Genomic DNA, 18,960 nt, shown 5'->3' on the forward strand with positions numbered 1-18,960 from the left:
AAACATTGAATTAATTTGAAAGGACAATGCATATTTTTCACATTTTCTGTATATTATTCTTTTTTTTTCTTTTTTTGTGAAAAATTAATAAAAAGATTAAAAAAAGAAAGAGGACTAATTTTTTGGGGGGTTGTGCAAGTAGTTGGCCTTGCCTAGGGCACAAAATAGTCTGGCACTGGCCCTGATTACATGACAATAAATGGAACCTCATTATATCCCATATGGCCTTGGGGATTTAACTATCCTACTCTTTTTCAGAAGCTCCGGCACAACATCATTTTCAATCTCAGCATGCAGTAGCACGTAAGGTTGTTCTACACTGACCTCGCACTGACCCTCTCCTTGGTGAGGGCAGAAAGGGCATCCCTTACCTCCTCTCCCTCCAGATAAGTTTCCCCCTTTTCCCCAAGTGGCCTTGCCCTCATTTTTGTCATCCTCCTATTCTTTACACACATGTAGAATGCCTGGGGTTTTCCTTAATCTGACTTGCCAAGGCTTTCCCAGGTCTCTTTCTGGCTCCACAAAGTCCCTTTGGAAGTTTCGTCCTGGCTACCTGGTAATTCTCAATAGCCCTGTTTGATTTTTGCTTCATTAAACTTCCTTCTTCCTTTTGACTAAGCATGTTGTACCTTAATTGTTAGCATCTGGTAAAATATTGGATAGCATATTACCATCAAATACTGTAATGTATACATTTAATGCAAAGTAAGACAAATTCATGCTTGTTACATTTCAAACATAACAGGATACATGTGGAAAGATGGCATCTATTTGGAGAATCTTGAACCAGGGATCAAGGTTTAAAAATAAGGGTTGCCCATTTCCCCAAGAGGAGATTGGGACACTGGAAAACCCATTCTCAAAGAGTGATGAAGATATAGATACTTGATAAATGGATGCATTAATGCAAATTGAAGGTTACTATCAGATCAAGCAGTAGAACATATTTGATGAATTACATAATTTGCTCTTGCTCCTAAAGAGAAACACAATCTGCTGGAGGAACCCAGCATCTCAAGAAGCATCAGTAGGAGAAAAAAGAATGGGCAATGTTTCAAGTTGAAACTCTTAATCAAACTCTAAAGCAGCGCAAAGAGGACAGGGTGGAAGGGATGATGCATGGGTCCCCCAAGGGATTGGCCAACCAAGCAGAGGTCAAATATGGCACTCAGATGCAGAATGGCAGAAGCCAGCCCTAGGAGGTAACCAACTGTGGGAGTTGGTAGGCTTGTAGATGTCTGTGGAGAGTTTGTCTCCTGAGATGAAGATTGACTCTCGACAGATCTCAATCTCTCTGTCTCCATTTTAGGAGTAAAACATCTTCTATAAACCCACAAACTCCCACAGCTACCTCAACTACATTTGTTCACACCCTGTCCCCAGGAAGAATCCTATTTGTTTCTCTCATTTCCTTTGTCTCCTTTGCATCTGCTGCCAGTTCACCTGAGACATTCTCCTCCTTCAAAAAAATGTTGCCTTCCCTCTATCATCATCAACTTGGCCCTGTTCCTCCACCCCCACGTGCAAAATAATCAGGATTCCATGTCCTCACCAGCTACCCTACCAGCCTCTGGATCCAAATATCATCCTTGGTCATTTCTGCCACATTCTCCTCTCCTATCCACCTTCTACAGCAACAATTCCTTCCATGGCTCCAACATTCGCTCGTCCCTTTCCACCAATCACCACTTTGGCATTTACACCTGTGACTGCAGGAGATGCTCCACCTGCGTCCATACTTCCTCCCTCACCACCATTTGGGGCTCCAAACAGTCCTTCCAAGTGAAGCAACATTTCACTTGTGAATCTCCAGGGGTCATCTACTGCATCCGGTGCTCCAGTTATGGTCTCCTCTACAGAGAGATTGGACTCAGACTGGGAGATCGCTTCATTGAGAATCTCGATTCTGTCCTCCACAATAGTGGAGATCTCCCAGTGGCCACCATTTTAATTCCCTGCTCCATTCCCCTGCCAACATATCTGCCCATGGTCTCATGCACTGCCAGACTGAGTCCACACACAAATTGTAGGAATAATACCTCATATTCCATCTGGGTACCCTCCAACTAAATGACATTAACAATAGGCGCTTTCAAGTTGCCTTACAAAATGGAGTTAACCTGGAAATTTGCCCGGTATGCACCCTACTCACAAGCCAGTTTGAAAGGATCCAACCTGGTTGGCAGGCTCCAGAGTCAACTGGGTCCCTGCCCTATCTGGCATCATAGGGAAAGCCCGGCTGAAGTGTCTGTGATGAACAAGGAGTTGCTGCCATGATTGGGGGGGCGGGGGGGGGGCGAGGGATCGGCTGCTGTGGTGGGAGTAGGGGAGAGGGAGAGGTTGCCACAGTGGGGGGGTGGGGGAGAGGAGAGGGGTCAGCTGATGTGAGGTGGCAAGAGGAGAGGGGTCGGGGGAAAATTGACAGCCGGTGGGGTGGGGACGGGGGAACAGAGAGACTTACCGATAGTTCCCAAGTGCATGCCACATCACTTACCGTGTCATCGCGGGGGCAGGATCCCCTTAAATCGCCAAATTGGCAATTTAATGGGTCGATCCCTCCACAGCTTAAAAGGGGCTGAAAGCTCCTTTGCCCCAGTAATCACACCTGGGTCCCAGGAGGGATACCCGGGTGCTGCAGCTTAAAAGCACCTATGGAGTTCACCAGTTTCTGTTAGCTGCTCCCCTCCTGCCATCTATCCCCATGTCTCCTATCCCCCAGCCCTGCACTCACAGCAGCCCCTCCACCTCTCCCCCAATTGATTTTCACCTTTCCCCCTCTCTTGTCCTCCTATCCATATCCAATTAAGACCTTTTTTTCTGTTGGCCTGTATTCCTCCCTCACCCCTTCTTCACAGGCCTTCACTTCAAGTGTCAATCTGCTTTTTACTCAGAACCTTGAGAAAAGCGCTCAGGCCCAAAATGTTGGTGATAGATCTTTACCTATGAGACACGCAGAGTTCTTCCAAACTATTCAACAAGTAATACAGTAGTTTTCTTGTTACTGAACCCCATTTCAAATATTGAGGAGGAAATGCTTTCTCTAAGCAATAAATACAACTTTTGCTAACCTTTGCAGATACATTTTAAATCTAGTATTCAAATAGTTGCCTTGAATTATTTAGATATTTTAAATATCATTAGAATGTATATTTATACATGTTAAGATAAGTGATACACATCTCTTTCATCTCTATAGAATTACAACCAAAGCAGTAGAAAGGCTACAACTGAAGTAAATACTGTCATTGCAATGAAGGCATTAGATGAATTAGTTAAATATCTCACCTGCCATGACCTTCACCCCAGCACAGAATCATCAAATTAAACTTTCCATTTCCTTCATCAACAAGATTTCTAGTGTACCTGTAAAAAGAGGAGGTCCAATTATAGTGCTTTGACCAAAGATTTCAAGTCAGATCAATAAATGTATTTACAGAGCAAAGAAACAACGGAAGAAAAGATGACTTATTGGTGTTAGACTCCACTGTCATCATTTTAGATCCGATACAAATGACAATAAATGACCATAGATGAGTCAGAATCTAGGAACTAAAGTACAACATTTGAAAATCTAGGTGAAAGTCTCAACTGCCAACAAAAGTTGATGTATCCAATTTTAAATTTACTTCAAACGCAAGCTCAACAGATGCTGATACAACTTATCATGGTTTAAAGTTCTACACCAGGGAAAGGGCCCCAATCCTTTCCTAGAATATTAATTAAAAAATTCAATTTGGGCAAGTATGATCTGGTGTATTTTCAAAGGATGAAAAAGGATAAAGTGAATGAGGGGAAAAGTGATGGATAAGCAAACAAAAAGAAGAGAACTGGCGGATATAAAAATAAAATACGAAACATTACAAACGTACAAGGTGAAGAACATAATGAAAATAAAGCAAAAGTATTATGAGCTAGGGGAAAAAAAAACACACAAAATATTAGCCTGGCAACTTAAAACAGAACATGCTAAAAGAACTGTATTGGCATCAAGGAAAAAGGACAAACAAATTACATATAATCCAATGGAGGTTAATGAGAACTTTAAGGAATTTTATGAACAATTATACCAAACTGAGAATGAGGGGAAAGATGATAAAATAGAAGAAATTTTAGCTGAAATTGAACTGCTGAAATTGCAAGAAGAGGAGCAAAGCAAACTGATAAAACCATTTGAAATAGAGGAAGTACAGGATATATTAAAAAAGCTGCCGAACAATAAAACACCTGGAGAGGATGGATTCCCAATAGAATTCTATAAAACATTTAAAGAGTTATTAATTCCTCCTCTCCTGGAAGTAATGAACCAGATAGAAGAAACACAAAACTTGCCAGATTCATACAAGACAGCAATAATTACAGTAATACCAAAGATGGGGAAGGATCCATTAACATCAGCATCATATAGACCAATATCTCTACTTAATTCAGATTATAAGATAATAGCAAAATTATTAGCAAACAGATTGGCAAACTGTGTACCAAAAATAGTAAAACAAGATCAAACTGGATTTATTAAGAAAAGATTAACAGTGGATAATGTCTGTAAATTTATTATTCTAATTCATGCAGTTCAAGGAAATAAGAAGTCAACAGTGGCTGTAGCTTTAGACGCAGAAAAAGCCTTTGACAGGGTGGAATGGAATTATTTATTCAAAGTACTACAGAGGTTCAATTTACCAGAAAAAATATATTAATTGGATTAAAACATTATATAATGGACCATTGGTGAAGGTAACAGTAAATGGATATGTATCGAACCAATTTAAATTAAGTAGGTCAACTAGACAGGGATGTCCACTATCTTCGTCACTGTTCGCTTTAGCAATAGAACCATTGGCAGAACTGATAAGAACAGAAAATAAAATAAAAGGGATAAAAATAAAGGAGAAGGAATATAAAATTAGTTTATTTTCAGATGACATCATAGTATACTTAACAAACCAGAAATATCAATAAAAGAACTACATAAGAAATTGAAGGAATATGGAGAACTATCGGGGTACAAGATCAACGCAAATAAAAGTGAAGTGATGCCAATGAGTAATGTGGATTATACAGAATTTTAAAAAAGAATCACTATTTAAATGGCAAACACAAGCAATCCGATACCTAGGTATTAGATTAGATAATAATTTAAGCCACCTGCACAAATTAAATCATCAGCCACTAATAAAAAAATTGCAGGAAGACTTAGAACATTGGAAAGAATTACCACTAACATTGATAGGGAGGGTAAATTGCATTAAAATGAATGTCTTCCCAAGGATACAATATTTATTTCAATCGTTACCAATTCCCTCAACAGAGAAATTCTTTAATGAACTAAAGAGAATAATAAGGAAATTTTTATGGAAAGGGGGGAAACCGAGGATAGCACTAGATAAATGAACAGAATGGTATAAACAAGGTGGTTTGCAGCTACTAAACTTTAAAAATTATTATAGAGCAGCACAATTAAGGTACTTGTCAGATTTTTATCAGACAACGGAAAAACCAGATTGGACTAAGATAGAGCTAAATAAAATAGGGGAGAAGGTACCGGAACATATATTTTATAAGTGGGATGAAAAGCTGATACAATATAAAAGCTCACCAGTATTGCATCATTTACTCAATATATGGAAGAAGATTCACTTAGAAAGGAAAAAAACAAATGACCAACTACCAAAATTATTATTGATGCAAAATCAGCTAATCCCTTTTATAATAGATAACCTTTCCTTTAGAGAATGGGAGAGAAAAGGAATTAAAAGAATAGAAAATTGTTTTTTGGGAAATAATTTATTAACATTTGAACAAATGAAGTACAAATAAGGTATAACTCATGGTACAATGTTTGCATACCATCAACTGAAAGCCTACTTAAAGGATAAATTGGGAAACAGACTGAGATTACCAGAAATAAACAGCCTTGAATATGTGGTTACAGAATCAATGATAATTAAAAGATTTATAACTAACATATACATCAAGCTGCAAGAGAAGGAAAATTATGAAATAAGTTATAAACCCAAACAAAAGTGGGAAAAAGATTTAAACATAAAGATAAAAAATGAAACATGGGAAAAGTTATGTTCTGGAACTATGAAGAATATAATAAACACGAGGATACACATGATACAATACAATTGGTTACACAGGTAACGTAAAAGTTATCACTCCCCAAAAGTAAAAAAAATGGGATCCAACATTATCAGATAGATGTTTTCGCTGTAAGAAGGAAATGGGAACTACAGTACATCCAATTTGGGCATGTGAGAAAAGTGAAAAAGTAAATAAAATCACAAAAAAAAACATACCAAAAAATTCAGAGATCTTTCTTCTAAGTAATAGAAGAAGTAAAGAATTAGGCCTCAAACTGGATGAAGCACGAAAAAGATTTATTATGATAGCCTTAGCTGTAGCAAAAAAATATATAATGTCAACTTGTAAATCAGGAGAGCCTGAGAGTACAGCAATGAGAGTACATGGAAATGAATAAATGTATTCCACTGGAAAAAATAACATATAAATTTAAAAAGTAGTCACATTATTTGAACAAATTTGGGAACCGTACATGGAACCCAACAGACAGGGCCTACCACGGACCTCCACCCCCTGAAAAGATAGAATGAGAAGAAGACGAAATGAACTGACCCAGTGTGTAAAAGTAGATGACACATTTTTCTTGTTTATTTTCATTGTGTGATGACATTGTTTAATGTTTTTATTGTATTGTATATGTTGAACGTTTAATGAGTTTGGACGGGGGTGGGAAGGGGGAGGGAAGGTAAGGGGGAAAAAAGGGGAGAAAATGCCACTATATATATTTAAGAGGGAAATGTTTGTACGTATTTTGATTGATATGGCTCACAGTGTGAAAAATAATTAAAAAAAAAACGATAAGCAAACAAATAAGTTATAAAATAGAAAAGCGGGTGAATAAAGTCAAATTTTATAAGTAAGCATCAGGTTTTACTCCCAGAAAGATAGAATTAAAGTGTTCAACCTGCCCACAATTCTAGATTCAATATTACAAAATAAAATAAAACCAAATAAAATTCACATGGATGACACGAGGAGAGGATATCCTCCTGCAGAAAAACCAATATATTAGGAAAATTGTCTCTTCCTCAATGGGTCATCTTTTGGAAATTCAGTGAGTGGTAAAAATGCAGAACTTGCCATCCCAACAGTAGTTGAGCAAACAAAAGAAAATATGTTCAAGGGAAACCAGATCATAAAAACATAAGGGGCACAATAGAAAGATGCAGGGTCATGTGCAAATTTGGGAGACAATGTATAGAACATGTAACAGAATAGAATTAGGCCTATCAACCTGGGCATCAACTCTACCCAATTAGTAAATTCATGAAGTACAGAACTCCTGCAACAATCAAAGAGCTTTAACATACATTGAGGACTATGTGCAATTTTTACTTTCTCTGAATTACCATCAATGTAATTATAAAGAATATCACAATGCTAATACTTGAAAAATTGAGAGGGTTGGGCCTGGTTTTGAAGTCAGGATAGTTTTATTTAGTCTATTCATTTTGGAAACATGGGTGCTGTTTGCAAAGCCAACACCAATCGCACATCACTAACTACCCTTCAGACAATGGTAGTGAGTCATCTTCTTGATCCTACCATAGCACTGTTAGATAAGACATTCTTTTACCAAGACCCAGCTGTGAAGAAACAGACAATTTCCAAATCAGGTTGATGTGCCACTTGGAGGGGAACCATCCAGTGATGCCATTCTCATATTTCAACTGTTTTTATCCTGCTTGAGTAGTTGGGATCACAGATATAAGGGTGCGATTGGATCAACTAAATTGAGTAACAACTGTGCATTGTGTAGAAGGCAGAATCTTCAACTGTTAACCAGTAGAGGAAGAAAGTAGTACTTAGGGTGGTAAACGGGTCCCAATCAAGCAGCTTGCTCTGCTCCAGATGGTTTTGAAATTAGAGCATTGCTGTTGTCATTCAAGTGGAGTTTATTCCATCATGTTCTTGATTTGTGCCAACAGATGGTGGAAAATATTTGAATGATCTTAAGGAATCATAAATTACTCTGAGGGAGCTTAACAAAGTAATTGCTGTATTATTATTCCTTGTGTGGAAATCTAAAATTAGGGACCTTAGTTTCAGAAGATGTTACCCATTTAAAACACAGGCAAGGAGGCCCATCTTTACAATTTGCTAATCCAGAGATCTGAAGTGGCTGTCACAACTATATTCAAGGTTTAAATTTAAATTTTAAAAAACTTAGACATACAGTACGGTAACAGGCCATTTCAGCCCATGAGCCCGTGCCGCCCAATTAACCTGCAACCCCTGGTACATTTTGAAGGTTGGGAGGAAACCAGAGCCTCCAGGGAAAACACATGCAGACACAGGGAGAGTGTACAAACTCCTTACAGACAGTGCGTGATTTGAACCCCAGTCCTGATTGCTGGAGCTTCAACAGTGTTCCACTAACCAGATTATTTTTTAAAAAAACATTAGTGTCAGGTTATGAGGTACAGACAAAAATGTGCAGTGAGGCAAAGAACAGACTCTAGTGGCCACATGACCAACTTCTACTTCCGTTTGGTGTGTGAAATAGATTTCTGGAGCCAAACAAAAAGAACCCTTGACCATCATTCAGATTTCAGATTTATTGTTATAAATGACATCACGTACAACCCTGAGATTCATTTTTCTTGTGGGCAAGGCAGAATTACCATTTACTGGCAGTGTAAAAAAAACCAGACTCAATGTACTCAATGTAGGCAAATAAAAAAACATTTAAAAACTTGACTGTGAAAATCAAAGACGTAAAAATAAAATCAATAAAGTGCAAAAATAAAAGTTCTTAGACAAGTTCCTCAATAAACTTGTTGTTGAGGAGTCTGATGGTAGCTCACTGATGGCAGCAATGCAGAAAATGCTAGGAGATACCCAGCAGGTCAGGAAGTATTCATGGAGGGGAAAAAAACAGTGTGATTGTTTCAGGTCTGATTCAGTGTAACCAGTTCTTTAATCACCATCTTTCATTAGATGACAGATATTTAACAGTAGTTATTCAGGTAACACACAACAGTTTGTAAAACAAGCTAGCATAAACCACCAGCCTACAGATAACACACCAGACAGGAATAGTGGCTCTAAATTTTGTAAATCCATTAGTAATTAGTATTTGCCCTCCTTTCCAATCATAGCATGGACAAACTTATCACACCCATTTTAAAGGTAAGCACTTTCAACTATATGGCAAGGTCTTTATCCACTGCTCTTCAAAAAATTTAAAATTTAAGGTCACACGAAAAGAGGTCAATTATGATTTTGAGACTGCAGGCATGTAACGGCACCATCAAGGAATTTTGCCACTACCAGGGCAGTCTAAAAAGGAATGTGCAGGAATTTTGAGTCAATTTATCCTGCAGGGCCCCGACAACTTTTGGAGGAAGCCTGCAGTGAAAATCGTACTGGAAAAATTAGTTGTCGGTCATTCACCTTCCTGCACGTCCAACCACTGGAACTGTTGCACTCAGGTACTTGCAGCCTTAAAAGCTGCCCCGTATGAACAACCACACGGGTAATAATTATTTTTTTTTCAGTGATTTTCCTGACATTGCGGTCTTAAAAGCATTACAGGTTAAATTCAAATTCACTGCATGTTCTCTGCAGGAGACTGACTGGTTAACAACACATTGAATCCCACAGTACATCTCTACATGTACTTGCGTAAATAACAATAAATCCCATCAATTAAATTTCTGTTTAAATTAAATTAAATTGTGATTTGTTTTACCCAATGAACAAAGGATTCAAAGATCAATTGGCTTACCTTCAATGATTGAACTGACAGCAGATTCATTTCGTTTCAAAGTGTAGTGGGAAAACACAAACAATACAAGGAAAATTCAGGCTTATTCAACTTTACTGAAGACTTAACTAATTAAAAAGCCAATGGACTGAATCTAAAAGCAAAAAATGCTGGAAATGCTTGGCAAGGCAGACACCATCGGCAGTGAAAGAATAAATTTTCAGACTACATTTTTCTGACGATCTACTTATTTTTAGATTCTGTTTTTACTTCACATTTCCGGTGTCTGCAACTTGTTTTCCTGTGGTGTCAATTTTTGATTATAAAGGTATCCATCCATTTTGTTTTCCTTTGTGGGCATACAGCTATATAAAAGGGTTCTTTACAAATATATTATGCGAATCTAGCCATTGTTTGAATTCCAGTATCTGCTGCTCTTTATTTTGCCAGTTTGTAAAAGCAGCACTGTACAAGTGCCGTAGTAGGAAAATAGGCCAGGATAGCCACCATCGCATGCAATGGAGCCCTATTTATTATTTGCTCAATATTCCAACTGTTCGTTACCAAATTTCCTTCACTATGACCATCATAAATCACCTTGCTGTCACATTTGATCTGAGAATGTCCTTTCCTTAACACCAGACCTGGTGTGTGCAAGAATTAATCAACCTTGCATTTTCCCATTCTCTTCCCAAAAATCCAAACAGAATGTCTTTAGCTTGGTAAAAGTATAGACAATTGGAGTTTTATTATAAATAAAAGGTATGTGTGGCTGTGTTGAACATCCAATCAGTATCAGGTATTGGATCAAGTAGTCAAAGGGGGTAAGAGTGGAGGGAGGTGAAATTGTATTCCCCCAGATCAAATCATCATTTCAAACTCAAAATAATCTAAGACTCAATATATCCTATTTGTTTTTCATAGAACAGAATTGGATCACACAGAACTAGATGTGATGATCCATCCCTCACTGGTAGGGGGGGCGGGGTGAAGCAAAAATTGATTAAATGCAAAATTTAATTGGTATATTTTGGTTCTTTATCCACTGCAGAGGCCTGGTCAAAACTTATGAACCTTTCATGCATTGTGTCATAAGAAGAATAAAAATAAATAGGGCTGAAATAATTGAAGAGAGTGTGAAGGTCAAAATTCATAGGCATCAGGAAGGGTGGAATATATGCATTATGCGATGCAATGATTGCATTCCAAATATTAAAACAATTGTTTTGAAATAGAGTTCAAAATCTTCTGTATTGAACCATAATAAGATGCAATTCTTAGCACAAGAACAGGAGCAATAAAAAAAAAGTTTTGGAGCAAACATTCAGCAACTTTCCCCCATCAAATAAGGTTACATAATCATGTATACTGTGATCACCAGCATTCCAAGAGGGTGATAATGCTAGTTTTCCTTGCTTAACGATTGCTGAAACTTTGCAGGCAAGAGTATAAACAGTCAGATGTCCTTGCACAAATTCTTGCTCAGATCCAAAGATTGGAGAACAGATAATCAGATTAATTGAAACCCAAACATTCATGACAACTTATTCAGTTATTCCATTGAAGCCATTTCACACAATACCTTCCATTTAAGGTTGCAAAATACAATCAACAGAATGAACCAAAATATACCAATCCAAATCTAGAAACTCAGTAGATCCAGGAAACTGCGGTCTGAATGTGTTTCAGATCCAGCCTGCCTCATGCCTAGCCAAGAAACTAGACTGGAAAATACTGGGTCTCAATCTTAATATGCCAAACAAGTCCGAGATACAGTTTTATCTTTTGGGTTACATGTTGGGAGTTAGAGAGAAGGAAACAAAAGTTGAAATAATAATACAACTCCATTTAACTTACCACAAATACTGATATGGCACCTCAATCCAAAACTTTGTGCTTAAAATTTAAATTGCAATCAGACATATGGAATCTTTGACTGAATAAATTTGCAAATACAAAACTTCATGAGAGACTATTAAAAAGAATACAGTAGTGCACAAATATAGATCACTGAAAGATACAAAGTTAACAGAACTCAGATAACTTCATGATTCTGCTTGCTTTTTCCTCCCCAGAAATCCACTTTCTTGCTGTCATTCTTTAAAGATTCAATTTTTACTAGTCATTTAATAGACCAAAAACTTGCTAATCAATTCATTTATACATATTAATACAATTTCCTTCTATAGTCCAATGAGTAGTATTTTTGCATCAGGCAAAGTAGTTGATCATAGATAAGGAGGGGGAGGATAGAGCCTGCACCCTGTCCACATGAATGCCACTGAAGTAGTCCCATCCTACCCCAGATTCATTTCTCCCACTTCCCATTAGGCAGAAGGTTCAAACATGTAAAATCATGCATAGACTTCGTGTTCTTCCTCACAGCCATCAGATTCCCAAAACAACAGTGCTCGCATGCTGCCCTTGGTTTTCATTGCAACACTTTGTAATTATGCTGTTGCTCCTCTACTTTGTACATCTGTATGCATATTAAAGATGACTTGCTTGGCTGCTCTGAAAGAACTATTCTCTATATTGTATTAGGTTTAATATACTAGGTTTAAGGCAACATTAAAATTGAACTTTGTTCTGGATAACCTCTTGGGTAGATGAAACAAATCCCATTAAAACATTGCGGAAGTGCAGAGATTTGTCCAGGTAAAATCCAAGCTGAAGTGACCACAATCAGTTGGAACAAATACTTCCCCTTCTCCATCCTCCCAACCCCTCCACCCACAGTCTTGTAGCAGGTCTTGCCCAACCTGGAATCAATTGCATAAAAACAGGTCAGAAAGACAATCTAACTTTATCCAAACCTATTGGGTTCAGGTTTCATAAGCTAGAATTTGGGAGCAGGGCTCCATTGAGGAAAAGAATTTATCTAGTGTCCTTGCCTATATTTGTCTCTCAAACAACATCACAAAACACATTTCACTGCTCTCTTTGGAAGCTTCTTGTGTTCAAGATAGTTGTCATGTTACTTGCTTAAATTGAGGTGAAAGAATTAGACATTAAATGTTTGAAAGATTTATTTATTGAGGGAAGTCTTTCTTTTTAACAACTATCAGTTAAATACATCTAACCAAATACTCTTTTTTTTGTTATTTATAGATTAGAGATTTTTTGCTATCTCAATTACATACATTTCCTAAGAGTATTGATAAGAATTTAATAGATGTAATATTTAATTTACAACATTTTTATAATAGTTCAATATCTAACATTTATGACATGTTGCTGGGAATAAGAGAGGTTCCTTTAAAATTAAAAAAGCCCAGGAACAGAACCTATAGCTTTTAATCTCTGAAGAAACTTGGAATGTAATTTTTAAATTGGTTAATACCTCATCTTTATGTGCTCACCACTCCCTCCAAATAACCATATAACCATATATAGCACAGAACAGGCCAGTTTGGCCCTACTAGTCCATGCTGGAACAAATCCCCACCCTCCTAGTCCCACTGACCAGCACCTGGTCCATACCCCTCCAATCCTCTCCCCTCCATGTAATTATCCAGTCTTTCCTTAAATGTAATAACGTCCTTGCTTCAACCACCTCTGCCGGAAGCTTATTCCACATCCCAACCACCCCTTGCGTGAAGAAATTTCCGCTCGTGTTCCCCTTATAATTTTCCCCCTGCAATCTCAAACCATGGCCTCTGGTTTGAACATCCCCCACTCTTAATGGAAAAAGCCTATCCACGTTGACTCTCTCTGTTCCTTTTAAAATCTTGAACACCTCCATCAAATCCCCCCTCAATCTTCTACACTCCAGAGAAAAAAGCCCCAGGCTGCTCAACCTTTCTCTGTAACTCAAACCCTGACATCCTGTCAACATTCTCGTAAACCTTCTCTGCACTCTCTCTATTTTGTTTATATCCTTCCTATAATTCGGTGACCAAAACTGCACACAGTATTCCAAACTTGGCCTCACCAATGCTTTGTACAATTTCATCATAACATCCCAACTCTTGAATTCAATACTCTGATGTATAAAGGCCAACATTCCAAATGCCTTCTTCACCACTCTAGCTACCTGAGCATCAACTTTGAGGGTACTATTTACCATAACTCCTAAATCCCTTTGTTGCTCTGCACTCCTCAATTGTCTACCATTCAATATATATGACCTATTTAGATTTGCCTTTCCAAAATGCAACACTTCACACTTATCCGTATTAAATTCCATCAGCCATTTCTCAACCCACTCCTCTAAGCTTTCTTAGATCTCTTTTTAAGCTATGGTAATCTTCTTCACTGTCCACAATACCATCAATCTTTGTATCATCTGCAAACTTACTTATCCAATTCACCACCCCTTCCAGATCGTTAATATATATAACAAACAAAAGTGGACCCAGGATCGATCCCTGAGGAACTCCACTAGTCAACGGCCTCCAATTTGACAAACTATTTTCTACCAGTACTCTCTGACACCTCCCATCCAACCATTGCTGAATCTATTTCACTACCTCCTTATTCATACCTAATGCCTCACCTTTTTTCCTAACCTCCTGTGGGGAACTTTGTCAAAAGCTTTTCTAAAATCTAAATAGACAACATCCACAGCTTTCCCTTCATCAACATTTTTTGTAACCCCCTCTTAAAACTCAATCAGGTTTGTTAAGCATGATCTACCCCTGACAAAGCCATGCTGACTACTACCTATCAATTCCTGTTCTTCTAAATATTTGTAAATGCCATCCCTCAGAACACTTTCCATCAGCTTACCCACCACAGACCTCAGACTCACAGGTCTACAATTTCCAGGCTTACATTTGGACCCTTTCTTAAACAGCGGAACAACATGAGCCACCCTCCAATCCTCTGACACTATCCCCGTGACCAGTGACATCCTAAATATCTCTGTTAATGGCCCCACTATCTGTACACTAGTCTCCCTGAGTGTCCTTGGGAATACATTGTCCGGACCCAGAGATTTGTCCACCTTTATCTTTTTTAACACTGACATCACTACCTCCTCGGTTATCCTTATATGATTCATGACTTCCCACTATTTTTCTTTACTTCAACTGGTACAATATTTTTTTTCCCCTAGTGAATACCGCGGAAAAGAAATCATTTAAAATTTCCCCCATCTCCTCTGACTTTTCACATAGCCTACCCTCCCTATCTACAAGGAGTCCAATTCTATCCCTCACTAATCTTTTACTTTTAATGTACCTATAGAAACCCTTTGGATTTATTCTTACTCTGCCTGCCAAAGCCTCTTCATGCCACTTTTTGGCCTTTCTAATTTCTTCCTTAAGATTTTTTCTACACTCCTTGGAGTCCTCTTTCAATTTATCATCACCCTGCTGTTTATACCTCTTGCACACCTCCCTCTTTCTTCTAACCAAATTTCTAATATTCCTCGAAAACCAAGGCTCCCTGTGACTTCCAGCCTTTCCTTTGATCCTCACTGGGACATATCTACTCTGTACTCTCAAAATTTCTTCTTTGAATATTCTCAATTTTTCATTTACATCCTTTCCTGAAAAAATCATGTCCCACTCAATACTCCCCAAAGCCATTCTCATTCCTTCGAAATTTGCTTTTCTCCAATCCAGAACCTTAACTTTAGGCCCTTCTTTGCTCTTCCCTAAAACTAATAGAGTTGTGATCACTAGACCCAATTTGTTCTCCAACATTAACCTCAGACACCTGACCTATCTCGTTCCCTAATGGGAGATCCAGTATTACACCGTCCCGAGTCGGTTCCTCTACGTATTAATTAAGAAAACTATCTTGCACACATTTGACAAACTCTAGCCCATCCAGCCCTCTTACTGTATGGGTATCCCAATCAATGTGAGGGAAGTTAAAATCTCCCATGATCACTACCTTATGTTTATTACACATATATGCTATCTCCTTACAAATTTGTTCTTCCAATTTTCTTGGCCCATTTGGTGGTCTATAATACACTCCTATTAGTACCCTCATGCCTCCTCCACCCCTCAATTCCACCCAAACAGCCTCACTGGACGATCCCTCCAAACCATCCTGCCACCTCACGGCAGTAATGTCCTCCTTAACAAGCAGAGGAACTCCTCCCCCTTTTTTACCTCCTGTTCTATCACATCTAAAACATTTGTATTCTGGAATATTTAGTTGCCAGTCCTGACCCTCCTGTAACCAGGTCTCACTAATTGCCACAACATCATGATTCCAAGTGCCAATCCATGCTCTAAGCTCATCTACCTTGTTCACTATGCTTCTTGCATTAAAGTACACGCATTACAGAGAATTACCCTCACATATATTCCCTATTCTACCTTTTACCTTAACCTCCATCCTTCCTTTGTTATCTTTACCATTCTTTACTAGGTGGCCATGCACCCTAGACACTGCTCGCAAACTCTGCTCCCCACCCCACTGCCAAACTAGTTTAAACCCTCCCCCGCAGCTCTAGCAAATCTGCTTGCCAGGATATTGGTCCCCTTCCAGTTCAAGTGGAGTCCGTCCCTTTTGTACAGATCCGACTTTCCCCAGAAGAGATCCCAATGATCCAAAAATCTTATCCCCTGCCCCCTGCACCAGCTTTTTAGCCACGCATTCATCCTCCACATCCTCCTATAACTACGCTCTCTAGCGTGTGGCACCAGCAAAAATCCAGAGATAACTACCTTAGAGGTCCTGTTTTTTAACTTCCTGCCTAATTCTATGTATTCCTGTTTCAGGACCTTATCCCCACTTCTAACTAAGTCATTGGTCCCCACATGGACCACGACTTCTGGCTGCTACAATTTAAATAGTCCATGGGGCTCACATGTCCAAAGTCAAACTATCTCGCTTTTATGTAGATGTATCCCCTTGTTGTGATATGTTTTGGACATGCCAGGGTCTTGGGAAATAATGGAATGAAGTATTTCAAACTGTTTCAGAACTTTTTAAAGTTAATTTTAAGCCTAATCTTTCAACTGCCTTGTTTGTTGCTGATGGACAGAGTGGCATAACTTTAACAGCATCTGACTTACATGTCTTAGCCTTTATTTCTCTTATGGCTCAAATGGAAGGATGTTGCTCCACCTACTCACGCTCAATGGTTACATGACGTTATGTCATGTTTAAATGTAGAGAAGATTAGATGGTCAATTTCCGATTTGAACTTAAATTTTCAAACGCTGTGGGGACCCTTTTTGAATCTTTCAAAATCTTTGATTTGGTGTTAGTGCAGAGGTGTTGACCAATAAGGTCATTTATTACTCCAATAAGGAATTTGTTCTCTCTTTGCCAAACAGTTTCACCTTTGGTTGTGGGCTTAGATTTCATTTTTATAATAAACTAATATTACTATAATTTGTTTAATTGAGAATGCTGTGCACCTTGGATGCAATAATATGATCTGTGTATGTATTTTTTTAAACTTTTAATATGTGCCTTTATGTACTCTGTATTTTTTGATGTGGTATTTCATTTGTTGACCCACTACTAACAAGGAGGAAGTAATGGAGCATCAAAATCAGGACTGCCAATAATTAATTCTGTTATGTCCTTTTCCCTTCCTTCTAAGATTATTAATTGAGTAAAATGCTTCAAGTTCACTACAAACCATCATTAAATTGTAACACAAGTAGCAACAAGTCAAAACATCGTTCTATATAATTTACCCTTTTCACTGTAAAATCCGACTTAAGAAAAAAAATTAGCTGCTTTAAGGATGCAGGATGGGATGAAAAGTTACAAAAAGCAACAAGGATTTTTTTTATAAAAAAAGCTTGAACTCGCCCGGACTATAGCTTTAAGCTTATCACCTCGTTAAACATTTTCCCAGTGTTTTGAACCACTTCCACCGTAGTAAAATTCCACTTTGCTGCAGTCTTCCAGCCCCAAATGGAGCTTTAAGTGCGATCAATTACCAAAAGCCGAACAAAAACACATCAGTAATTCAAACCAGACGCGTTCCACAAATGCCAGAGGACGCTTTTTTTTCTTTTTAAGGAAGCGCTTGGTCTTTAGCAACTCGAATGAAAAGAAAAACTTGAATACATTCCATTAACATCCTTAAAACTAGTTAGAAAGGGGTGGCACGGTCGGGGTTACGGTTAGTGCAACGCCTTTACAGCGCCGGCGATAGGGACAGGGGTTCGAATCCCGCGCTGGCTGGAAGGAGATGGTTCGGAGACCGGGGGGGACTTCGATTTCTTCCCACTGTTCCAAACGTACCGGGGTGTAGGTTAATTGGCACGTCCTACATTTTTAAAAAAATGAATGGATCATAACATTTATGAAATTATGAAGAGGATACAAGATTAAAAAAATGGCACCAATTACGAATACGACCAACGATAATCATTAAAAGATAAAGGTGTACAGCTTCACATTTTAATATTCGATCACTGGTTGACGAAATTTGCATGAAAGAATGGGAGTTGCCAGTGCTTGCCTACACAACCACAGGCCTTTCCAGCCGTGTTACTCCCCACTAGGATACTCCATTCCTCATTGTCCAGTGAGCTCAGTGCCGGCGTGGGCAGAACGTGAGCCATCCTTTCACCCAGCCGTCTTTTAACCTAATGCAATTGCATCTCACCCGATTAGCCCTCACCTGTACTGGTCAAACTTGGCGTATTTTAGCCACTCGTGAGGGTCGCTTTGGTAGGATTCCAACAAAGCCTGTACTTCCTCCACATCCACTTTGTCACCAGCGAAGAGCTGGTGCAAAGTCTGAATGACATCCGCCAGACTCTGAGGTTTCTTCCTTTCTGTCCGCTCCATGATCGCCGCAATCTTCACCTCAACCTCCGACCAGCAGCGCCCAATGTCAGCTATTTATAGAGTCGGGGAAGGACCAACGGGGACTCCAGGGGGATCTTAAATTACGTTCACTGAACAATTAATACTTTTCCAACTATTTATGACAACGCGTGGATGTGCGGTAAGTCGATAATCAATACGCTTGTGCGCTATCTTCTAGAACGAGCAGCTATCTTACTAGGCTGAGTTAATGAATAACTTCAACATAATTGCCCCCTTTGGTTTGCAATGAAAGCTTTTTTTTTAAAACTGTGTTTGAGATGTTATTCGATCCTTCTGGTGTTTGTTGCCCGAGGAACATCGATTTTTTTAAAAATTCTTACCGCACATTAAGAAGGTATATTGCTCCAAGGTGCTCGGGTCAGGGACGTTGATTTCACTGTACTCCTGAGAAGGGAGGGTGAGCA

General features: G+C 38.6%; 1 protein-coding gene across 1 annotated transcript in view; it reads right to left on the reverse strand.

The window, feature by feature from the left end:
* The window catches only part of LOC138760559 (cysteine dioxygenase type 1-like), a 36,438-nt gene extending 17,775 nt beyond the window's left edge, over positions 1 to 18,663 (reverse strand). The window contains exons 1-2 of the mRNA XM_069931283.1: positions 18,345 to 18,663; positions 3,286 to 3,363 (exon numbers count right to left, since the gene is read on the reverse strand). Coding sequence (XP_069787384.1) covers positions 3,286 to 3,363; positions 18,345 to 18,514 — 248 coding nt within the window. The 5' untranslated portion in view covers positions 18,515 to 18,663. The remainder of the gene's footprint in view (positions 1 to 3,285; positions 3,364 to 18,344) is intronic.
* Positions 18,664 to 18,960: the final 297 nt, after the last annotated feature.

This window comes from Narcine bancroftii, chromosome 1 (assembly GCF_036971445.1).
Source record: "Narcine bancroftii isolate sNarBan1 chromosome 1, sNarBan1.hap1, whole genome shotgun sequence".
In the NCBI taxonomy this organism is placed as follows: domain Eukaryota; kingdom Metazoa; phylum Chordata; class Chondrichthyes; order Torpediniformes; family Narcinidae; genus Narcine; species Narcine bancroftii.